This window comes from Periplaneta americana, chromosome 10, assembly GCF_040183065.1.
Source record: "Periplaneta americana isolate PAMFEO1 chromosome 10, P.americana_PAMFEO1_priV1, whole genome shotgun sequence".
Classification (NCBI taxonomy): Eukaryota; Metazoa; Arthropoda; class Insecta; order Blattodea; family Blattidae; genus Periplaneta; species Periplaneta americana.
In genome coordinates this window covers 75,452,670-75,479,289 of record NC_091126.1, presented here as the reverse complement: position 1 = coordinate 75,479,289, position 26,620 = coordinate 75,452,670, and the positions used below count along the sequence as shown (strand labels likewise).

The 26,620-nt window shown below is 36.4% G+C and overlaps 1 protein-coding gene across 1 annotated transcript in view; it reads right to left on the bottom strand.

Annotated features, from left to right (window-relative positions):
* Atg4b (Autophagy-related 4b) overlaps positions 1 to 26,620 on the bottom strand; it is a 60,009-nt gene that overhangs the window by 22,616 nt on the left and 10,773 nt on the right. The window contains exons 3-4 of the mRNA XM_069837721.1: positions 4,124 to 4,325; positions 859 to 935 (exon numbers count right to left, since the gene is read on the bottom strand). Coding sequence (XP_069693822.1) covers positions 859 to 935; positions 4,124 to 4,325 — 279 coding nt within the window. The remainder of the gene's footprint in view (positions 1 to 858; positions 936 to 4,123; positions 4,326 to 26,620) is intronic.

Here is a 26,620-nt window from a genome sequence, read left to right as displayed (position 1 = left end):
ATCATCAACATCATCATCATCATCATCATCGTTTTCTTTGTCGTTATTGTTATTGGTGTTCTTGAAAATAAGCGCAATTCTTTTTTTTTTTTCTATTCCAGGACATAATGCTAATGAGGAACAAGGTTTTCCATTAATTCAAAGTCAGTGGAAGAAGGAGAGAAATTGTCTTTCTCTCGGAACAATAATGACAATGATATTCTTGCAATATAACTTCAAAATATCAGCTGTAATGATACACACATATATTATGACAAACAAACTTCTGGCTGATAGGTCGATCAGAAAACTACAAGAATTGATCATTATGAGGTAACACTGCAGATGTAGTACATTTTAAATATGTGTAGTAACACTATCCAGAAATAAATACTTGACAATTTTTTAAGTACAAAAAATCTCCTTTTGTCCCAGTTTTTTCACCTTCAATGACCTGGTTTTGTCCTTGTTTTACCTTTGATGTCCTAGGTTTCTGATTTTCATATGTTAACACTATATAAGAATTAGTCATTTATTTAACCAATGGCATGTCGCACAGTAACCAAAATGTCTATAATAAAGGATAAAAATGTATTACCAGTGAAGTAAACAGTTAATATTATATGCTTTATTTTTTTAATAAAGACAAAATTTTAAAAATTGTTTTTCATTATATAAATTATTAGAATGAAAAGTCTTGATTTTAATAAGTGGATGTAATATGCCACTGAAAGGATGCACATTTAATACAATACTAGATGTCAAAACAGCCATCAATTATTCAAATGTAATCAATAATATTTTCCCTCCACAAGTGGATCACTCAATTATACCAAAGCAAGTCTATTATATGAAGAAATAATTCAATAAGCAACTAACCTGCACAGTCCTGAGCTACATACACACACAATTCATCAAATTCCTTGTTCTCCTTCGTGGCCACTTCCACAGCTTTCCTGGAAAGGTACAATGAGTATAAAATCACATGGCAAAATGTCAAATAAGTTCAACTGTGCTCTGAGATCATCTTCAAATGAAGTAAAATTGTCATTTTTTTTCTCGATAAGTGCAGCAGATATAATTTTTTATTTACAACATTCCCTGTAGGCCACAATTTTTCTGCTATTTCAGAGAAATGTCATTTATGTCATTAATAAACACATTCATAGAGTTAATCTGTTTCCAGAAGAAGGTATGAATGACCAACATCTAATTACTTGCCTTTCTTCTCATTTTCGAAATTAAATTATTTCCACCACTATAAACTTACATTTTCCCAAAAGAAACAATAACATTCCACAAATACTACTTACATTTTTTCGTTCTTTTCACGATGGTAATCACTAGAGATATTATGTAAAATAGAGTTCCAAGTTAAAAAATGGCACATTTTTGTTATGAAATGAACAGATAAAAAGCCTGGATATGCGCTTAAAACATCAGCTACAGTAAATGCAAACAAGATTCTTCACACACAAATCACAAAAGCAATTGTATATTTTGTGTGGTAGAAAGAAATGGAACGAATTAAAAAAATATGGATATAAAGGCAATCAAAATTAAAAAAAAAGAACAAAATGAGGTAATATAAATGTAAAAACAACTGGAACAATAAAAAGAGTTCATTAAATAATTTAAAGAACTTCGTTTTTATTTGACACTACTACGTTAAAAATGGATCACACATGCACTCATTGCTCGAAGTTAACACTTGTTTCAACATAATAAAAATAATGTTAAATTAATCTCATAATTTGGAAATTCACTTACTGTGTAGGGGAGACTGTTGTACCTTGAAATACTTTTCACATTTTATCTTTTTTTAATTTTGAGAAATGAAATTTATTTAATGAAAAATTTAAATAATTATTGAAGATTCCTTTACAACTTCATGTATGCATTTTCCTATTTTATAGATCTATTAAGAATGGAAAAAATACAATGAAGGGATATGTAATGTGTTCAAAGGTACAACAGGTTCATGTACCTTGGAACATACCCTCTTGTAAGTTGGAACACATGGAAAATAGGTGGGAATATAAGCTGTAAAAACTGGCAATCATATTTAAAATATATTTGCCATCATAAACCAGAGCAGGCTTATCTGATTCAGATTTTATTTCCTGGAGGAGCAATAACTGCTTCAACAGTTTTCTTCAAGACATCCAGAACATTTGGGGGCCTCTTAACTCCAGACTTACTTCGTGACATGATCTTGAAAATAAAAGAAAAACAAAAACCGATAGTATCATGTACCTTGGAACATGTTCCATGGTACAACAGGTTTTCTGTTCAAAGGTACAAGAGGGGCACGTTTAAACAAATATGGCACCCAAAACTAGAGATTCGAATAAATCATGGAAATTAAAATATGTTATTACTCACCAGATTGTAGGAAACACACTGTACTTGACGGATAGTCACAAATACAATCTGGTTTTGTGTTAGGAAACATATATCAATGAATGAAATGTTTACTTTTGGTACTAAAAAAAATTGTTTTGTCCACATAATTCACACTTTGCAATAAATGAAACCGAAACTATGACCAGAGCTACTTTGCAGCTTTCTCTACAATCTACTTCAGTTTGAGTCCTCTAGGTAGCAGCAAAAATTAAAAAACAAAAAATGTTCAAAGATAAACTATGCTGAAGGTACAACAGTCTCTCTTAACATTTAATTTCACACATACAATGTATTTTACTTTCATTTAAGTAGCTACTATCCAGAAATATGGGACTCTGATTTTTGTACCTCATTGCTCAGCGTCCACACTTGAAAGTTTATCTCAAATAGAAACTTTCAATAACACATGAAATCCATTGTTTTACATGAACTTCCATCCAGCAGAACTTGTAAATGTTAAGTTTTGGGCCAAGAAATTTAAACGGGGCCGGAAGTCATTTGAAAACTATCCTCACATGAAGGTTCTCTTCAGAACTTTTTTAGTTATTTAACGATGCTGTATCAACTACTTGGTCACTTAATGTCAACAGAATTGGTGATAGCTACATGCTCTCTGGCATGATGAGGTTGAGGATTCACCATAGATTACCTGACATTTGTTTTATGGTTGTGGAAAACCTCGGAAAAAACCCAAGCAGTTAATCAGCCCAAACAGGAATCGAACCCACGCCCGAGTGCAACTCCGGATCAACAGGCAAGTGCCTCTGCTGACTGAGCTATGCCAGTGGCTCAGAAGAATCTTCAAAAAGTGAAGGTCATACTTATGGAAGATCGTCATGCAAATGTTAATGTTACAGTTCATGAACTAGCCATTTCAGCAGGTAAACTTTCCACATTCATTCATATTAACATTACAATGTCAAAGGTCCCATTCCAATGAGTACCCCAAATGCTAACTCCAGATCAAACACACGTCACCAGGAATTCAGTCAGGAGAATTTGGACCTGCTCAGAGAAAATTCCATCGACTTTTCTTCATGGATTTTTACGAGGAATGAAACATGGATTCAACACTTTGACTCTGAAACCAAACAAGAGTCCATGCAATGGAAGGCAATGTTTCCTGTGCAGCAGTCAGCCAGAAGTCATGGCAACAATTTTCTGGGATAGAGAGGGTTTTGTGCTCTAGGAATTCATGATTCGTCACTGGAGAACCCTTCTAATCCACAATAAAGTCAGTACATAAGACTATTAAACAGAAATGTCCCGGCAAACTGTCAGTAGGCATATTTTTGTTTTACAATGATGCACCAAGCCCCAAATTCCAGAATTCGAAGACTATTACCAAAGAATGTGGATTTCTAGACCTGAACCATCCAGCATAAAATCCAGATCTGAATATTTTCTTTTTCAAAAGCTGAAAAATTTCCTACATAGATATCTGATGATAATGCCCTTAAGGTAGCAGTAATGTGCTGGCTGGAGGGCCAAGGAGAAGTGAAGTGGACTAAATGTGTTGAAGTTAAAGCGGACTATCAGTTACTTACATATGCAGGTGGATAAATTATTGAACGCCCTGTGTAAAGTTAAAGATGACTTATCTTTGACTTACAAGAGAGAAACCATGGGAAAGGAATTATTTTTATAAGGTGGTGTCACAAGCAAAAAAGCAATAGTGTACATTACCAAGTGACAATACTTTTAATATTATAAAATTAAGAAATTATGCGTAATTTACCTGAGCAAGTGTGACACAGATCCTGGTCCATACCAGTCTCCAGGTTTCTTCCCTGTTGCCTCACCAAGAGTCACCAACATGTGTATCGAAAAAGGACTGTTGCAAGATGGATTATCACCAAACCATTTTATGATTTTTCTATGACACTTCTCTTCATTGTACGACCTGGCTGATGTGGGTTTCTGATCATACCATCTCCAACCTGTAATAATATACAGTAAAACATTGATTACCCAACTCTCAATTTTTGTAAAGTTGTTTATCTCTCACATTGAACCCGGCCAGCATTCATTTTGTATTGAAAGGGTGGAGAGTGAGAGAGACTACTACATAAAAACAAACCCATAGTGTGAAAATTGGAATTTTTGTGCCAAACTGTGTTGAAATCCTGAGCATAAACCGGAAAAATCATAAGAAAATTGGAAACATATCCAGAAAATTTCAAATTTGCAAAAAAAACTTCTGCTAATTTACTAAAAAATGGAATCAATGTTATTTGCTACTAAACGAAAACAACTCACATATGAGACAGGAATGAATTTTCTCAAGAGATTGTCGTCTGTAGTTAAATGTATGAAGTATGTCACAAGTACATTCAATGACCCTAAAGCATTATTTCCAATACATTTGTCGACATTTTGTGACTGTAAACGTACTGTTCAATGCTACCACGTATATGTGTTTTTCAGGAACATTTTTTTCTATAAAACTGATACTGACCCTAGACCATCAAAGCAGAAAAATAGCCATATAGAAGAAAGAGATTCTGATCGTATTACTTCATTTTGCAGAGATATATTATTTTCAGGTTCTGGTGAAATACCGTGTTCGAACTAAAAAAAAAAAAAAAAAAAAAAAGTAACCTCGTATAGGTGATCTGTATTCCAAAAACAATTCACTTTAACTTCAATGTGAAAATTATCAAGTTTCTAATGTCCCTATTCAAGAAAGTTTTAAACCAGAAATGGATAAATACCTACATGATAATGTTATTTTATTCCTTTTGAATTCCATAAGATAAAGACAAATAAAAGGAAAACATTTGAGAAAAAAAAATGAGAAAAATCAATTTTTCTACAATTTGGAATTCCGCGTTAGAGGTCTTTCCTTCTCCACTCTGTCCTAGAGTAGTGATCGACAGAATTTTTGTCATCACACTTCTCTAGCTGAAGAGGCGAATTGAAGCTGAAACAGATTCACCTCTTCAGCTAGAGAAGTGTGATGACAAAAATTCTGTCGATCACTACTCTAGGACAGAGTGGAGAAGGAAAGACCTCTAACAAGGAATTCCAAATTGTAGAACTTGATACACCTCCACAAATGCTATTGCTTTGTCTTTTGATTTATGCCTTTTGACTTTGCTTTGCGAATCAATTTTTATTGGAAAGTAGGCTCTACATTTGACTAATAAAATCTGTATTACCATAATATAATGAAACATATAGCAAGTCATATAAAGTATGTAGGCCTATATTAAAGCTAAATGATATGACAACCTTCATTAAATTACGGTATTCACTTAACATTAACCTTTCTTTCTCTGTTTTTAATAAATGGCATTTGGCCCACTATGGCTCTGAGTCCTTCAAATGTAAACGACAATAAGCACATTGGATGAATGATGTATTTCTGCAGTTGAGAGTTGAGCAACTCGAATCTTCAGAGTCCCAGATAACATTGGCAAGAGCTTCAAAGGCATCACATTCAACTGGAAAAGTAGCTTTCTTCCAGGCATGCTTAATCATGTTAGTGAATATGGGGGCATTGAACTGATTATGGATGTTTGCATGTACTGGAATGGCACAGGAGATTCTGAGAGGGACGAAAGTCACTGCACGACGATGTTCGTCCAGAACAGGCTCATCATCAGGGGCGAAGCTGAAGGGTAATCTGTGAGCCTTAGAATACCCATGGGATTTTCAAGAAATAAGCGCATTTTCATTTTCCTGTTTCCATTGGTATAAGTAAATGAAATCTCTAGTTTTCGGTATTATGCTCTCTAGTTACGGAAGGATTGACGCCAGCTCCTCGGCGCGGGACCAGCGCACAACTACATTATGGCTACTCACCAATGAGTTATACACTCACTGAATGAGGAGACTGCTTCAAATCAGGCTCGCTGCAGCTGATAGAGAAAGCATATGCGCATGCGCCAAGCGGAGTGCTTGCATACGTCACTAATGCTAAACCGTGTGCTGTGAAGTCTGGAAAGAGCCTAGACTCTGGACATGCTCCGGACGTGTCATTCAGCGTTACCAACCTTAATACTAGTGAATCTGCTACAAAGGTCCGAAATTCAGCTACAAATACCAAAATGAAGCAACACACATTCACAGAGTAATAACCAGAATCTTATGACCTATGCTATAGTTACAATGTTCGAAGGCGGATGTGTTGGATATGTCATGCATTAATTTAGGGCCAGTTCATTTTTGTTGCATAGTCGACTCCCAATAAAGACACTGTCAGGTGTCGGCGAATTCACCAATCCAGGAATTGACCATTAAACAATGGGCGCAATTCACATAGCAGGAAAAGAAAACTGAAAATAATAAAGTTTTCCTTGCCATAAATAATGGTCGCAGTGTCCGGAATTCAGTCCTAACTTAAATTTTCTATTATGTTTTCATAATTTTTTTGAGGAAGCGAGAAACTTCTTATGGTTATTAGAGTGTGAGAAAATAAAATTTGATAGAAGAACGTGTTTACAAATAAAATCGAGTATTCACAAATGGTCATTCGATCGAATCTCATTCGGCTACACTTTGCCATTCGACTACGACCATTCTGCTAAAAGCTACGTTTAGCCGAATTCGGCCACGGTTGGCAAAGCTGCAGTCTGTCAGTGTGTGAGAAATTATGGTATAAAAAAAGTATCGCAGATCTTTTTGGCCCCTGAAATTTTAAATGTTAAACAAAGAAGCGAGTCACTGTCCAATTTGTATGTCTCCCAACCAGCTGCAACCCCCTACAGACACCATCCTGCCAAACGCCGTGACAGTAGAAGTACACTCAGAACTCGTGTAAATAGTCCTATAATGCCAATAAGTTAAGAAAACCAAATCTAATAAAACGTTACAGACTGTGAGTTTATTGTTATTGTTAGAAATTTTTTCCACAACACTATCACTACTGCTTTCATTGTATTTTGTTATTATTATGATCTCCATTTGTCAAAGTCGTCAATATCAATAGCGGTCTTTTATAGACATGAAAAACACGAGAAACGCATAAGATCCCTTTCTTATCTTGTCACTACAAATTCCATCAAAAAATTGTCTTGGTTAAGAAAACTCCTCTGTCGAGAGGGGCTTGAATCTGCACAACTGTGGTCACACCACTCGTTATTGGCTGGTGAACACTGTCCAGTTCCCAGCACCACTATAAATGTTGCTGGATAAAAAAAAAAAAGAAAGACTATCTATAATCTGACTTGAGGCGATGGCCCCTATCATATTCATTTTAAATAAAAATAACTGCTCTGCAAATGGGAGTGAAAAGTCACCACGCTCTCTTTCAACATAGCGGTCTTTTGCATTGACGTTTCTTCCCTGATTCACTCATTGATAATCCTTCAGCTTCATGTTATTTTTGTTCAGGCAAAATCCTCTTCACCTTTGTGTTTCTTATTTTTTAAGTAGATTATTTTACAACGCTTTATCAACATCTTAGGTTATTTAGCGTCTGAATGAGATGGTGATAATGCGGGTGAAATGAGTCCAGAGTCGAGCACCGAAAGTTACCCAGCATTTGCTCATATTGGGTTGAGGGAAAACCCCGGAAAAACCTCAACCAAGTAATTTGCCCCGACCGGGAATCGAACCCGGGCCACCAGGTTTCGCGGCCAGACGCGCTACCGTTACTCCACAGGTGTGGCCTTCACATTTGTTAGACATCTTGTTTGCATCTGCTACTTATTTTTTACTATTCTGGTTATTTCCTCATAAAATGTTATACATTAAGAACGATCTCTCTTGTTCATCCTCTTTTAGTAGACCTACTGTATTTTAGTTTAAAAGTAATGGAGGCGTCTCGTCTACAGGTCGATTTCATCTAAGCAACTGAGTATACTTTCCTTTGTGTCAATGCTCCTCCCTTGTCTACCCGAGTCCCTTTGCTTGACCCAATCCTGCACAGGACCATCACCATAAAGGCTCGCTTGCTAACTTCCTCTTTCCTCACAAGTGACAAAAAGATCTGCGATACTTATACTAGAGGACAGTATTCATTTTTCGTCGGTCTGTTTCCGTAAAGTGCAGTTGTGTTCATTATTATCGTGTATCATCCATTTATTCACTTTTCGTTTTTATTCAGTCAACTGTGGGTGCGGTATTTCGGTACTACGAATACACTTATAGTATAGAATTCGAATTAGATTAGCTACTGAAACGAACGTGAAAATTGAAAATACATTTAACGGTTGGTAAAGAATACTTCGTGAAAACGAACTTTTTCTAATTACACTTTTCGACGCAGGAGCATGACTGTATTGGTTAGCAGCAGCGTCTTTAAATAACCACGCGATGAAGTGAAGTGAGAGCGGTATTTCAGTGCATGTTTGTTTGTGAATTTAAAAACATGGATCAGTGTAGTGATCTAATAGTGTATCTGAAATCAAGACCATTTTCTTCGTTGTCCTATGAAGAGAAATGTGCAGTGAAAGAGAGAAGACCAAAACCTCATCTAAACATTGTACAGCGTGATAAACATCAGTCACGTAAGTTTCAGTCTCAGTGGTATGAGCAATATGAATGGTTAACAGCAAGTGTAACGACCGGCATGATGCATTGTTACGTTTGTCTTCTGTTTGGTGGTGAAGGCGATAATAAAGAATGGAGTGAAACTGGGATTGCATGTATGAAAAACTTCCATCGTAGAGCACGAAAACATCAAATTTCTAAGAAACATATTCTTAATTGGGAACGATATCATCTTCCGGGACAACTCAGAATAGAGCATGCTCTATCAGAAGCGGCTCGGCTCTCGAGTCTCAAGCACAACGAAATGGTGAGTCGCAATAGACGATATCTTGGCAGACTGATTCAAGTCATCTGCTTCTTAGGAAAGCAAGAGCTCGCATTTCGTGGACACGATGAGAGCGATCAGTCAGAAAATAAAGGCAATTACCTAGAAATATTGGACATGCTTGCGCAAGAAGAGCAGTTTGTTAGAGAAAAGTTGGAATCCATATCGGGCTTTAAAGGGACTTCAAGTGAAATCCAAAATGAATTAATTGAATGTGCAACATTAGTAGTCAAGGAAACAATTCAGAAGGAATTAGACTTGGCGGAATTCGTGTCAGTTCAAGCAGATGAAACACTAGATGTGTCTTGTAAATCACAGATGAGTGTTATATTTCGTTATTGTGTGAACGATTCAGTACAAGAACGGTTTTTAGGATTCTTTGATGTATCAAAAGACAAAACCGCCGAAGGTTTATCAACTGTTATCTTGAATGTGATGAAAGACAGCAAAGTTGAAAATAAGCTCATCTGTCAAACTTATGATGGTGCTTCAGTGATGTCAGGCTCTCGTGGTGGTGTTAATGCGATAATTAAGCAGCAGTGCCCTAATGCAATGTTCATTCATTGTTACGCTCACAGACTTAATCTGGTACTTTTGTATGGTGCCAAAACGATTAAGAAAGTTCGTCTCTTTGTTTATGATTTGACAGCCTTTCACACATTTTTCAGTAAATCTTCAAAAAGATCTATGCTTTTAAGAGAGGCAGGTTTCAAACTCCCTCAAGCAAGCACTACGCGCTGGAATTATCACTCTAGAGCTACAGCAACTATAACTGCTCACTTTCAGGAACTAAGAAGAGCGATGTCTCATATTATTGACAATGATGAAGACTGGGATGGAGATTCCTATAATGGCGCTGTTGGTTTGTTAAGAAGATTAGAAGATCCAACCTTCATTTTCTTGTTGTGTTTTTATCAGAAAATATTTGTTTACATTGACCACTTATACAGTGTGTTGCAAATAAAGTGTACATCAAATATCAGCATTTGTAATCATGAAGTAAAACTTGCTATAACGAATGTAAAATCTCTTAGAAATCAGGAAACTGTTGAGGAGTGCATCAAAGATGCTAAGGTACTGAACAATGAGGCAGGATCAGGATCATTTATGACACTACAAGTCCTAGCGTTTGAAATAATTGATACCATAGTGACACAGATGGAATCGAGATTTGAAGATCTTAAAAACTTTAATTTTGTTGAATTACTCGATGAAAAACAGTTCCCTGCTTATAGATCAGTGTTTCCGTCACTTAAGTTGAGTGCATTGGTAAAAAAGTATCCATACTTTGACAGTGAACAGCTTCAAAATGAACTCACAAACGTTTATTCTGACCAAACAAAGCATTTGCCTGCAGGTTTGTTGCTGAAATTTTTTTTTGAACAATGGCTTAGAAAAAATCTATCAAGAAACAGTGCGGCTCATAAGACTGATTCTCACCTTCCCTGTATCTACTGCGTCGAGTGAACGAAGTATGAGTGCATTGAAGAGAGTTAAGACATTTTTAAGGAACTCCATGTCAGATTCTAGACTGAGCAATTTGAGTACTCTGGCTATTGAGAAGGGTTTGTTAAACAGTCTTTCCAGGGACGACATCTTCAAAGAACGCATTATCGACATCTTTGCAGAGCGAAAAACACGCCGACTGGAGTTTATCTACAAAAAAATATAAGGTATGATTTTTAGAATACCCAGTTGCATGAATGTAGCTTCGCCACTGCTCATCATGCCATAATTCCTGGTGTTATTGATGGTTTTATATGGGTAAATCGACGGATCACTGTGGAAGAACTTCTTCGTTTGGTGGGAATAAGTCATGGTTCGGGAAAAAACATTCATTCCAAAGAAGCACCTACATTACCAAAAAATCTGCACGCAATGGGTTCCACATCAGTTCACAGAGGAACAAAAAACAAACAGAATGGCTGTTTCACTGGGTCACTTGCAGCGATACCACGAGGAAGAGTAGGCTATGCATTTCTGTCCTGTATTGTGACTGGGTACGAATCGTGGTGTCACCATTTTGAACTGGAGAGCAAATGGCAGAGCCAAAAATGGAAAAACAAGGATTCTCCCCCACCGAAGAAGTCCATAGCAATGTACATAAGTTTTGGTAAAGTCATGTTGGCATTCTTCATTCCTCTACTTGTTGAATTTCTCGAGCATGGGGGCCACAATCAATGCACAGCATTATGAAGAAACTTCACAGAAACTGGGAGGCGCCATTATGTCAAAAAGCCCTGGAATGCTATCGAACGGCATTATCCTTCTTTATTATAACACCCGCCCACATAGGCTACTGTTAACTCCGTGAGGAATACGATTCAGATATTTGGTTGGGAAATGCTTCAACAACCCCCTACAGCCCAGATCTCTCACCATGTGATTTTCACATTTTTAGAGAGTTGAAGAAAGACATTCGTAGACTTCGTTTTGCATTGGATGAAGACGTGTGAGACTGGGTAAATAACTCGGTAGACAGCCCACAAGCTTTTTCAAGAATGGGATTGATAATCTTGTCTCGCAGTGGGATAAATGTATAAACAGTTTTGGAGGTTACTTTTGAGGTAATGTATGTATTTACTTACACTGCAAGTGGCCAAGCACCCGGTGGCAGTGGTATACACAATATAAACAATACACAATAAAATTACAATACACAATAGAATTATACAATACAAAATACATACACAATACAATAAGAATACACAATAATTACAATACACAATACATAAAATAACCTAATTAATAAGTGAACCTAATTTTACAATACAACCTACATATGTATAGGCCCTACAAAAGTTTCACATTGGTACTGATAATAATCTTTCAGTTTACTCCCATCTCACTCACTGTAGTGGCACTATGACGCATTTCACTGACACTTTAGAACACATTTCACTGACACTATAGAACACATTTCATTGACACTATAAATTATCACTGATCAGAACTATTCACTGCAATGTAAAACCATAACTTCACTGACTCACCACGCTTCACTGATACAACAGCTCAAATAAGACAAATAATTACACCCTTATGCATACTTATAAACAGAACTACAATAAATATTCTATTATACATTTTGGCATCTGACCGGTTTTCATTTGACTGTCCCTCATATTTTTACCACTATGGGCAGCTACAATTGGTACCATGAACATTGATTACAGCTGAACTTTCAATCATATTTGATTTTATACAATTATCTATCAGGCACTTCGCAAATGTACCTTTTCAGATGATCATTGCAATGCTGTGTTCTAGTGGATAGTACTTTGGTTTCATAAGCAGCAGATTTGGGGTCAATCCCAGTTGGAAATGTTTTCTGTTATATAAATTTTCATTCCATGTTACTTATTGCTTCTAAGTCTATACCATTTTTGTTGTATGGCACACCATTAACACACGACAGATTTTTTAATAAAAACTCTAGGACTAAACTACATTGGTAAAGAGTAATTTCAAAGACAGGACCATCTCCTGAAATATATGTATACCGTACATTAAACTGCGTTCTTCTCAACACCTTGGAAGAACTGGTCATATGCATCCCTTGTGACCGTCAATGAATTATGGCAACTAATTCAGAATGCCTGTGACACCCTGGCAGAAAGGCGAGATTTAATTTCAAATATGGTATGGTCCATCTCCAAGGGATTACGGGACGTCATACAATGGCATGAAAGATTAACTTCCTACTAAAATTGTGGCTTTTTTTAAGTTATTTTAAATTATTTAAATTCAATTATACATTATGCTTTTATTTTGCGCCATAGATTTAAAAAAGAAGCTATTCTTACAATAGCCTAATTTGAAACAAGTTATTTCACTGTTTAACGACGTAAATGAAATCATATTAAGATGTAACAGACAATAAACCACCCACTGAACTCAGTCCAGAAAACCAAAATCATCCGCTGCTGTGGAGTAACGGTTAGCATGTCTGACCATGAAACTAGTGGGCCCAGGTTTAAATCCTGGTTGGGACAAGTTACCTAGTTGAGGTTTTTCTGGTGTTTTCCCCTCAACACATTACGAGAAAATGATGGATAATTTTCGACATTGGACCCTAGACTCATCTTGCTGTCATTATCACCATCATCTCACTCAGACAGTAGATAACCATAGCAGTTGATAAAGCATCGTGAAATAACCCACTAAAAATCAATTTCCTGCCTCAAAACTGATATATTTAAGGCATATTTAGAAGTTCTTGGGTAAGCTACACACTGTCACTAAATTAATATGATTATATTACTTAGGTTAAAAAACATAATTAAATAATTCTGTCTCAATGCGGATTCCAACTCATGATGAAAAGATTATAAAGACAAAGTTCTGGCTCTGAGCTACTCTGTAGTCTCGCGAACACTCCTCTAAGTAAGTAGGGCATTTCGAACTTAAAATGGGCAATTTATTGATTTTTTAACAACTATTCATCTTTGATACAATACAAAATGTTCGAAAAAATTATTTTCCCTTTAATAGGGCATACCTAGATTGAAACTATCAAGAGATAACTCTTTAAAAAATAGATTCTCTATTGAACTGAGCTGAGGTCTTCCTGTATGATGCAAATCTGCTTTTCTGGTCATTTTTTCTTGGGACCACTGCATATCTGACCAGCGATTTTAATCCAAGTAGAGGAAATTCTTGTAAGACATGCAAATTTGTTGAAATCCAATTTACATAGCCACTTAGCTAAAGCCAGATGTTGTCAGTAAAAAACACAAGTTTCGAAAAACCAAATCTGTCATATATATTTAGCTGGTAACATTGCTACTACATGTAATCATTGTTCAATATGGCTAAAATTTTACATCCTGTAGGTTGTTTTATCCTTGTTTGTTTGCTAATTTATACACTCACTTTCTCATATTTGTTTGGAATCAGGCTCCATCTTTCTTCTTCACAGCACTAGATCTTTGGCCTTTTTTCTTTTACCAATTATAGGTAGTCTTGCCATCATAATAATAGGCCACAATTTCTTATTGGGCTCCATTTGATCTATGTGTTCACTCCATTGGCTTCTACACTCTGCAGTCCAGTTTTTAATCACTTGTATTTGACACTTTCGTCTGACATCCTCATTTTACCATAGTATTTTCTTGTCTTCTTAACAAATTTTTCGAAGTGCATTCATTTCATATTTCCCCATTATTTATTCAATCTATTTTGTATCTGGTCTAGTTTCTCGAGCATGGCATGATAGATGTAATAACAATCACAATCACGCACCTATTTCATTAAAAACGCACACATATAACAAGTACTTTCCTCAAATATACAGATACGGAAATAAAATTTGGAGCTACCTTATTGTATAAGCTTCGCTTACAACACACTGCACATGTGCAGTATATACTACTTATGGACAGTCGTGTGAAATTGTTGCCTACATACAGGTGAACGTCCATCAAGACTCGCTCCAAATTTTAATTCTGTATCTGTAACTAATTTCAACTGCCTATGAAAGATAATGGTTCAAGACATAATAAAAGAGGTTTTATTCTCAAAATGAAAACTCACAAGTTTTTCACATGTATTATTTATGGACATAATTTAAACCACTTGAACAAATCACACAGCTCTTATTTATAATTTAAAATTTAAAGGTATCATTCATATTATTTAAAATAATCACCACATTTCTACATGAGCTCTAGCAGTTGCAGGGACAATGTTAAGTTGGTAGACATTCTCCTGCCATATACAGTAGTGGCAAAAAAAACTGGACCGACCCTTGTAGCTGATTTCAGAGCCTTGTTCACTCCAGAGCACGATAGATTGGTAACTAAGACTTTCGTGGTTCGAATCCTGCCTGGGAAGAAAACGTTTTTTGTTCCTTATTCAAATTTATTCCCAATACTTTTCGATTGCTGGTAAAATTCATGTTCTGGGAATAATAAGTTAATTAAGTAGTAAAATATCGCTGCAATCAAAAAGTATTGGGAATAAATTTGAATAAGGAACAAAAAAAAGTTTCCTTCCCAGGCAGGATTCGAACCACGAAAGTCTTAGTTACCAGTCTATCATGCTCTGGAGTGAACAAGGCTCTGAAATCAGCTACAAGGGTTGGTCCGGTTTTTTTGCCACTACTGTACATTGCAAAATGTTTGTAGTAGCATTGGTAATGCCTCACTGATCTCTGACTGTGGGTGTTTCAACCTTCTCTGTCACATAACTTCAAAGAAAGAAATCTAATGGGGTAAGATCAGGGGATCTTGGGACCACACAATCAGTTCTTCTCTACCAATCCAAAAGACATGAAAAATGCAGTCCAGAGAGTAATAAATTTTTCTGTGCCAATGAGCACCTGTCCTCATTGTTTTGGTAAAGGAGGACCGAGCACATGGCCCCAAGATCCCCTGAAGTAGGGCTGTAGGTGTTGAATTTGAGAAAAGAGCTGCTTCAATATGTCGAGTCATGTGGTACCAGTCAACAGTTGCCTCAAAGAGTATGAAAAGCCCAGTGATTTCAGTTTGTGAGAGTGCACAACAGAAGTTACATTCAGGACTGTCTCAAACATCTTCAATTATACTGTGTAGGTTTTCTGTGCTATATATGCAGACAACAAAGCTATTCATTTCTCTTAACACACAGAAGTATGCCTCAGTGAAGGTCTTGAAGTCAAAATTAGGACTGATACCTAGACAGTTAAGCACATCATTGACAAATTGCACTGGTCTGAGCTTGCAGTTTGGCAGTAGCTTTGTATGCATTCAGCTTTAGCTGAAAGTGCTCAATTTGGTGAAATGTCGAAATTTGCAAAACTTGTGAACCTCACTGAGTTGCAGATTGTCTCTAAACTCTAACTAAAATAATATCTATGTAGCAAATGTGTGACCAAGCCAATTATTTTTAATAATAGGTCATTTTTCACACTTAGAAGTCTTTCAACATTTGGGAAAGAGAATACCGCTGTTTATGGCTGGTCATAAAAATTGCCTGCAAGCTGATTACAACAATGGCTGGCGAATCCTCTGCTCTCAAACGAAACAATTTTTTTGAACACCCACAGTCATTTGTTTAGCTTCACTTCATTCCAAGTCAGCTGAAAATATTTTCAAATTCAATTAAAAATTAGAAAGAGCAAACATCTCAGCAACTGAAGTAGTCGAAGAATTAGATTTACTTAAAAAAACAAGATTATTAACAAACAATGTGTCAACTTTCAAACTTCGGCTGTTAGTTCAATCTTAACCCAGCTAGAGAATGAAGGTCTTTTCATAAAATCAAAATTTGAAGAAATAGCAAATTTATTTTATGAGACTTTCATAGATTATTTTGAAAAGTAGGTTTCTCCATATGAACCTATGAAAACATATAATTGGATAACACTGAAAAATGTTACGTTCTAAAAGCAACAGATTCAGGCTCATCAGTTTAGACAGATGAAGATGAACTATTTGATGAAATTGTGCATGTGAACAAAACTGTAACTTGCGAACTTTAAGAATGGAAAAGCAGTAATATTGAAGTAGATAAAACATGGTATAATGTTTTTAATGCACTTAAAAACGCATTTGTTCAGTCTAAAAACATAGAAGTTGTTGTATGCTTTGCATTGGTTGTACCAGGCACAAATACTGTTGTGGAAAGAATCTTTTCAATTATGAACAATCTGTGACTAATGAAAAGAATCGTTTCATAACTGAAACTGTACAAGCTATTAACATTGCCAAGACTCATTTTTCAGGATCTCGATTGTAAACAGTTTTACAATATGTTATTGAATAATCCTAAATTTTGCAGGAGATAAAATCATCTGAAAAATACAAGGTTAAGAAAAAAGTTACAGATGCTGAAGGAACCAGTTCATGTTTAACAGATTAAAAGGTCCATATGTTTGTATGTGTGAAATAAATATAATTTGTTTGTAATTGTAAATGTTAAAATTTCATTCATAAAAAGATTTTGACACAATGTGGTTCCACTACAAAAAATAGGACATGCTTTTAATGAATAATAGTCACTATTAAATAGTGTTATTTGATGATAGAATGAAGTCTCATTATAGCAATAAGTAGTCTGATATTGAACTGGAACTGTAAGACTTAGAAGGAATGCTTGCACTCTTTGTTATTCAAGTGTCCTGTTTTTTAAAGCAAATTTTGTAAAAGTCCTGTTTTTTTATGTTTATAAATCTGGTCACCCTAGTTTAATGATGAGTGAAAATATTAATCAAGTGATAGAATTGTACTATTTACTCTAAGGAAAATTTAAAGAATGACGTTAAATTGACATGCTTATGGATTTATACTGACTTAAGTACTCAAACTTACGTGTCTGGTGAGTTGATTACGATGTCTTTGAAGATGAAGCAACCCAAAGTTTACATTTCTTAGCTGCATATTTTTTTCATTGTTTGATGCTTTCTCCTTGCATTCAGATGTCTTATTTCAATAAATGCCCTGGCTCTTACATACAAGGAAATTATTTTGTCATGAACTTCTGGGAATTTTGATTTAATTAATGAAGCCAGAGCTTTCATCACATTTTTCTTTTTGAAAAAGTCAGTCCATAAAATGCACCAAATATTACTTCAAACTGTGCACACTTTCCAACTCTTCACTGGGACGTGTAAGACCAACTTCTGGAATAATTAATATCCAGTCACTAGTTTCTTACCATGGAACTGAATAGTTTTCTTTAGAGGCACTTAACACTTTGTCAATCCATCGATACTTGAGCATCGCATAACCCACAATGTATTTTAGAGTATCTTGTGCAACGTCCTAAGTCCTAGATGGCTGGTATGAGTTCTCCATTAACAGCTCTGCTTGTTCTGTGTCCTCGACTAACATTTTGGGCACCAGGAACTCTTTAACAATGTCAATGCACAATTCAGTCATAACAAATTTGATTAAATCTTCTGTCTGACTGGGTTTCACAACACTTGTAGATGAGCCACTCATTTCTTCTGAGACTGATGCACTTATGGATGAGGAAATCACATTTGAATTTCCTGACAACAAGAGAAGCCTAATGCGATTTCTTACCTCAAAGGAAGATGGTTGTTATAAAAAACTCCCAACCCACGAACACAAGAAAATAGTTCTCTGAACAGTCTTGATTTAGCCTAGATGTTAATACATAAAGATGCCTTGTCCTTTCAAGTTTTCAAACAGTCCAAGTAATGACTCAATTGAAATTACAAATTTTTTTTTGAAAAGATAATGAACCTGACTTTTTCCCCACCTGCACATGGGTGATTATGTCCAGAAACATTTTAGGGTATTTTCTTGACTGCAGAAATGAAGCCCATATCCACTTCTCAGGGGTGTTTTATCATCCCTGAGGAACCTCGAATTCATCACGTCGAAAACATCGTTAAACAGAACTATAAAACTGTTTTACCTTCATTTAGAACATATTTCACTGCCTGAGAAGTACACCGAAAAAACAACTGAGCAGCTATCATACATTTTGATGTGATCACCTGGTTTCACTAAGGTGAGCATCATTGATGTGATGCGTAATTCTCAAATCACAACTTTGGTTGGCTAACAGATAATGTATGATTTCCTTATGAAGTCCAGTGCTGTCGTGCAAAACAAGACTTTCATCTAGAAAATGGATCTGCAGAAGTTTTAGATGGTGAGCCACATCACAAGAAACCCACACCTTTCTTGACCTATCCATCGGATTGTTTTTTCCAACTGTACATATAGTTCTTTCCATATTTTCGCGACTTTTCCACTCACATCACATGTTACAGCTACTACCGCAATTTGACAGGCTTCAATGTTTGTAATAATACCCTGTAGTAGCTCTCACGTCATTGTCTCATCAAAATCATAAAATATGGGCTGCTTCCATTGGGAAAAAGATCTACAACCATGACAACTTGGACATTACTGTGGGGGTCCAGTATTAAATCATCTGACATATTGTAACAAATACGTGAATCAATAATCATTTCAGCGAATTTTTCTAATCCTTCAAAAATTACTGCCCTAAACTTTAATAGATGGATCACTTCCTTCAAAATGCCAGGTCTACATTTTAATTGCCATATCCATTTTTGTAGAGCTGAACAAGCAGGCAAAGAGGTATTTGTCATTCTAATATATTCATAAGCCCTCTTAGAAAGAGCTCTTAATGCAAGGGCATTTGTGGTGTCTTCTGGGAACTATTTCATTCTTTTATTTCCACTTAGAACATACCGAATCTGCCCTAGCGTTTAACATTCCTTTTATGCCTAGTTTACACCTGATGAGTATTCAGCTGAGATCACTAATTATGCTGCTTAGCCAAGCGTCATTCATAATCAAGTATGCATATGAGTGTTACAGCGAGTCACTTCATTTGTAGCATTTTTCAAGTCTCAGCAACATGAGCAAATGGAGAGGTCGTCGTAAATTGAGAATAATTTTTGAAGGACTACATCAATCAAATAATTCTATGGTGCATAGTGAAAAGGGCGTAAGTAAAAAATTGGTCGTTTTGAGTTATTGACCTCCATGTAAATACAAAAAATTTACTTTTTCAGATGATATAGAGGGCATAATGTCTATCCTTTTCGATAATGACATAGAGTGCCAGATTTCCAGCCCATCATAATGATACTGATCTTCATTTCAAACTTTTCTCTATTGAAAAGTTACAATATATGACATGCCGTTTTTACCGCACACCATAGAATTATCTTTGCATTGACAGAGCTTCGAGAAATTGAGTTTAGGACCCGAAAAAGACGATCATGGTCACGACAATGGATTTTATGTAGAAGTACTCACAGAGCCACAGTTGAACGATTTAGAGAATTGGAATATGAAGATAAATAAGAATATAGGTTTTTTTTTTTATTATGAATACTGAACAATTTCATAATTTATTGCGAAATATGGGACCTTCAGTTCAACGATCCAATACTACAGTATTTCCATTCTCGCATGTGTGAAGCTGCGTGGTACACGTGAGCCTAGAAAGATAAAATGTATGCACTATATTATGAAAGATACCATGCCAGCAAGGGATGTTACAAATTAATCTCTCTTTTTTTTTGACAACAGGAAATAGTTTTCGATCTCTGCAACACCTATTTGAGTGCCCAAGGCAACCATATCTGCATTATTGTTATTGCACGATCACTTCGCTGCCATTACACTATGCAGTCACCATGTTAGCAACCAAGGACCATCGGTGTTAAATACATGCTGAGACAAATGTAAATGTATTTGCCACAACACTCTTCGAGCCACCATCCAAATACATTGAGTATGTAAGCAATACAGTTCTGTAGGTAATGGTGTATCTACTCACCACAGAAAATAGAAATGGTTTCTATTCCCTCACTCGTACATTTCACTTGTCAAAACACTAGTCCAAGTACTGTACTTTGCGTTCAGATTAGATAAGTGCTTGGTCGAGTACACTGTCTCGGCTGAATACTCATCAGATGTAGACTAGGCATTAAGATCATCGCATTTTACCTTATCTTAAGCAGCAACAGTCATCTTTTTATAGACACAACATATCATGGACCTCTAATATTTTGAAGAGCTGCATTTTTTTCCTTTAGTGCCGCATAAGTAACTACATTTTCTTTCATAATAAGTACTTTAATTTGATTATTGGAATTTCTATTTTTTTTGTCCTTGTCACATACAATAATTGAATTCATACTAGTTAATTTATGGAGTTTTCTTTTCTTGGGTGATAACGTAGTCAGAATAGATATTGCTTGTTATCTGACGTTTCTGGCTTCTTGTCTTACATCTCGTTCAGAGGAGACCTGTAGAATGAGCCAGAACGTTAATAGTCTAAAATTGTTCAAATACACATAAGCCCTATTTCAATTCTAGGCAATAGTAAGTACTTTAAAGCAGCATTTTGCATTATCAGATAATTGATATCCGAAAGTAAGGGATAAATACCTGTAGTGTGATTTCATTTGTCCTTGTACTAAGACCCTCAGTAAAAGTGTCTCCATGAGAGTTTGGAATAAACTGCTGAGAAAGTACAGCATTTGGGCACAGTGTTTTCTTGCTGGGCAAACCTAAAAGTTAATTTTTCAAATCCTTTTCATAATTCCCAAGAGAAAACTGCACTGAACATACGCAAGAATTGTCTGGATTAAGCTTATCAGTGCACTTACAACGAAAAATCCACAAAAGCCTTAATTCTTCATTTTCTGGAAACCTGTCATACATAATATTTGCACTTTTAAATCCATAATTATGGCACTATGCTACAGCACAATAAATAGAGCTTTTAAGAATTTCATTCATTCTCAACTAGTAGACGAGATGAAACAACATTTCAGAAAATCAGAGCAAACTGAATCTGTATTTGGTTTGGAACTAAAACAATAATGTTTATGCCAACACTTTTTGTTTCTAAAGGGATGGGGGCAAGATGTTTCATAGCAGACGAAAGATAAGAAAAGAACGAATTTAGGAAGAGAGAGAAAAGCTGGCAAAGGTACCTAATTAATTTTTTTTAATTTTTATTTATTTTAGTTGGTTATTTAATGATGCTGTATCAATTACTAGGTTATTTAGCGTCGATGAAATTGGTGACAGCGAGATGAGGCCGAGGATTCGCCATAGATTAGCTTGCATTCACATTATGGTTGGGGAAAATCTTGGAAAAAAACCAACCAGGTAATCAGCCCAAGCAGGGATGGAACCCGAGCCCGAACGCAACTTCAGACCGGCAGGCAAGTGCCTTAACCGACTAAGCCACACCGGTGGCTGGTACGTAATTAATTCCATGCTGGATTTCGTACCATATGCTGTCACGCAGCAAGCAGGCAGAGGGAAAAGCAATGAGTGTGATGAGGGAAAAAACCATTCTGTGTTAACACTATGAAAAATTCTGAAAGTAAAGCTAAGAAATCTGAGGTATTCTTAAGGTATATAAAATGTGTTGAAAACTTTCAAATGCTAGGATGTAACCACATTGATCATGCTACTGTCTACCCAATCAAGTATAGCACACTTCACCACTGACTTTATCCATATCTGACAAGAGCACATGTGCCAGCTAGTGACCTTGGCTGAGCTCAGTAAATAATTTCGACACTACCTAAATGAGAAAGTTAATGCCTGCTGTAGCTAGTACAGTTAAGCATAAGATGGCATATTTAGAATGCAATATAGATGTGAACCTCCAACATGGGAAGCATCTGATTCTGGGACAACAAACTGAAGATTACACAAGTCTGTTTTTATTTTGAATAGTACATTTGGATAACTTTCATCAAGACTTCATGTACATACACGAAAACTATACGGACAAACTTCAGATGATTCCTGACAGGAAAAGGAACAAAAAAGTTCATATCAATGTATGTCTGGAAATGCATATTTGCCATGGTAGACGGCCCTGATGAATGAGTGTCCTTTTTTTGTGTTGCAAAGTGTGTGATTGGAGCGAAGTTGAAGCACAATGGTCCATTATTCATTCCAGGAACAAGACGAGATGGTTTTCTTATACGGTCACTGGGAGGCCACATGGATTTACCAAGCCATGTAGCATGAGTCCTTTCATATAGGCGAACATGGAGGGTGGCCTCCACATGTTCATAAACCAGATCTGGAGGAACATGTTCTACACAATACTGAGAACACCCCAAGTACAAGCTCGAGGCAAGTGGCCCACCAGCATGGTGTAAGCCAAGCGATGGTTTTGGGTATCCTGCATGAAAACTGGTACTATCCCTATCACTTGCAACGTGCGCATGGATTATCAACAGTGGATTTTCCTCCAAGGAAAAATTTTGTCACTGGTGTTTGCAACAGGCCACCACCATTATGGGATTTCTATCATCAGTCCTCTTCACTGATGAAGCGCCTTTGGTAGAGATGGCATCAACGTACACAATCGTCATCTGTGGGCTACAGAAAATCCTCGGGGAATGGTTGAATTGTCTCATCAGCAATGTAATATAAAATAGTTATATAATTTTCAGCCAGCAACTTATCGAAGTGTAAGTACAGAATGAAAATATAAAAAATCTAGGAGGTTAAATGAGTGCATAACAAATGGACATATTCTGTCATTTTAACCTCCTAGGTTTTTTATATTTTTAAACTTAATTTTTAATTTTTATCTTTAAAAACATTGGCACACAATTTGTTATGAGTCACATAACATGATATTAACTTGATTGTTATTTTTACCTGATTATTTTAACTAATTACAATGTATGATGCTCTGGCTTACAGCCACACTTAAGCTTTTTTAAAATGAGCATGCATGGTTTGTAATGCATATATGTGTTCACTCATTATACAGCTATCACCTGTGTTCAAATTGTTTTGTTTGCTTTATTGTGTCACCTGAAGATGACTTTTGTACAAGTCGAAAATATTCGTGAAACATAATATAATGTGATTTGTGAAATATATAATTTAGTGTGATGTAACAGAATTCATTCTGTACTTACACTTCGATAAGTTGCTGACTGAAAATTAAAAACTATTTTACATTACAATTCCAACTTATCTGAATCTCAACATGACCTTCAAATTCATCAGCAATGGTTCAGCATCAATGTTTGGGCAGGGATTATTGGCGACTGCTTACTTGGACCATTCGTTCTTCCACAACGCCTTAACAGAGAGATGTATCTCGAATTCCTATAGAACACTCTGCTTCTTTTGCTTGAGGATGTGCCTTTGCCATATGACAGGTAATGTGGCTGATGCATGATGGAGCGTCAGCTCACACATTACTGTTCGTCAAAACCTCAACAACATCTTCCCCAGAAGTTGGATAGGACAGGGAGGCCCTTTTGCATGGCCTGCTCAATCACTGGACTTAAACCCTCTAGATTTTTACTTGTGGGGACATCTGAAAAGTGTTGTGTATGCTGAGACAATTCTTGATGTGCAGACACTTGAACAGCGTGTCTGTGTAGCCTATGATGCTATTCGGGTACAGGCTGGAACATTCGAAAGAGTGAAACAATCCATGATGCGACGTGTGGATGCTTGCATTGCATACCATGGAGGCCACTTTGAACATATTGTGACGGCAGGCCGAATACTCTCGGCGCTTCGGGGAACTTCGTGAGCATCCAGCAGGAGAGGGGGACACGAGGAGGCGGCGCGGACGTGACGAAGGCAGAGAGGGGCAAGTAATGCGCCTGCGAGTGAGGAAAGAAATCCAATGAAGTCGAAAGGTGCCATCTTCTGGACATCTGTAGAAATTTCCAGCATCGTACTTTCCCGAAACTATGGTCTAGTTATAAATTGGAGATGCAAGTGAGCTGAGCAGTTAGTTGCAGTTTTTTGACAGCTAGCCAGTCAGTCTTGTGTAGCAGTGAAGCCAGCTTCGAGACCGGAGTTCGACTTATGAGTGTCCGCAACTGGGGGAGCGTCCTGGAGAGTGCGGCGAATCCAGAGTCTTTGGTTCATTGTGCAGTGGACCGCAGTTGGGGGACCTGAGTTCGAAGTTCAGTGGACTGTCTCTGAAGGTCTTGGGATCGAGATACTGTGAACTTGAGTGACTGAGCTAGAAGAACTAGCCAAAGCAAACGAACTGTGAACTGAGAACTGACAGTTCTGTTTTGTAAATAGTGCTTTGTGAACATTAGTTAAGATTAGAAGTACATTGTTGTTCGCAATAATCCAAGTGAATTGACATTGTCGTCTGTGGAGTGCAGTAACGAATACTGTGTTGCTGTGTGGAGTGGAAATCCCATTGTTGACGGGAGTGTTTAAATTAAATTGTAGAAAGTGATTATTGTTGTTTTGAATAAAAGTTACATTCTTGTTTGAATTAAAAGTTACAATATTTTGTAGCATGGATAAAATTAATGCCATGTAATACATACATGCAGACTCACAATCCATTTCCAGACATATGTTGATATGAATTTTTTTATTCCTTTCCTGTCAGGAATCACCTCCTGAAGTTTGTCCTTATAGTTTCCATTCATCCTGCATTTACACGCTGACTGGCACAAAAACGCAACACATGACAAAAGTTTAAATACTGTATAATGTGTTCATATGTAATTATCCATTTAACCAAAATGTATAATTTTCTGATTTTTTGTTTGATGGGAAAGACTGTTGGCTATGTTTTTTTGAGAAGACACTGCATTGAAGCAGTGGTCATTAGCACAGTACTCTCTCACGAAATGATTTTTTTTTTCGTTTAAGAACTTTGGCGATCTTAAAGGATGCTAATGCTACCACATTTGACCTTCGTAAAAATGGACAGTTGGGAACTCATTTTTTACTTTAGATCAGACAATTTAGCCTTTCGAAATTCATTATTTGTGGCGAATTTCTGGTGAATGGTTCGAAAATGTCTTTCTACATTAGCTTTCTTAGGAAGTGCAACAGATGAATTACAAATAAGATGAACATCCCACTTATCTTTCACCATAATAAAAAAGAACTCTTCTTCCCATCCACCATGAGAATGAAATGATAACACTGGTGTCTTCCCAATACCTCCTGGCTAACTCATTTCGACTAAACTTCTATAATACTGCTAAGAATTTAACTGTCTACGTAATGCTCTGATTCAGGTTCTGGCTGATATGTACAGTACATCTATTATCAGGCAGAAGGGCTACATCTCACTTGATGATATGTGACAGAACAAGAACAATTGTTTGTATGCAACTGAAGTCTGATTAGTGTAATATGCAACTACTCAGAGATGTGTGCAATGGAGGGGGAAAGGAACTAGTCATCCTACTCCATTATTTGCTGGTTGTTATCTCATGAGTGATACCTTATTGGTGTCAATTATGAGGTTCAGACCTGTCTTCGGACAGTTGACTATACAAACAATAACGTAACATAACGCAGCATAGAAATGTACTGTAACAGAATAACAACTCAGCTTGGCCACTTGTCACACAACTAAACTGCACATCACTTGTCTTCTGCATTTATAGCCACAGCAAGTGTGTAATCTGTACAAAACTTTCTAGAGGTATCAATGTAGTCAACCCGAAAGCCTTGGATTGAGACTACTGAAATGTATTCTCGGGATTTGTGAACAAGACAGAGTGTAAACACTCCACTAGCAGGTAACTGCCTGCTTCTCAGCTAGATGCCAGGGGTTTTCAGTTGTAGAGAAAGATTGTTTACTGATACAGATCACCACAAGTTACCATTCATGGCTTGGCAGTCGGCTAGTAGACTGCAGTTGATATATTGGCACTACAGGGCCTGGAGGAGGCCCTCCAAGAAGGATGGGAACTGATTCCTCAGGAGTTAATCAAGAGCATGCTTGAGAGGTTGGAAGCCATTATTAATGCAAGATGTAGTAATAAGCGCATCTGAAGGCAAAATAATAGTGTCAGTGAAGTGCTGTAAACCAAACAGTAAAGTGAGAGTCAACAAATATTAATTATTGAGTTTAATAAAAGAACGGTGGAAGTGTAGATATGAAATATGTGTTATTTGTGTAATGCTGTAATTTATTCTGTAATTCGATCAAACTGTTATAGAATTTGCATTTTGTTTTATGATAATGTTTCTAAAAGTT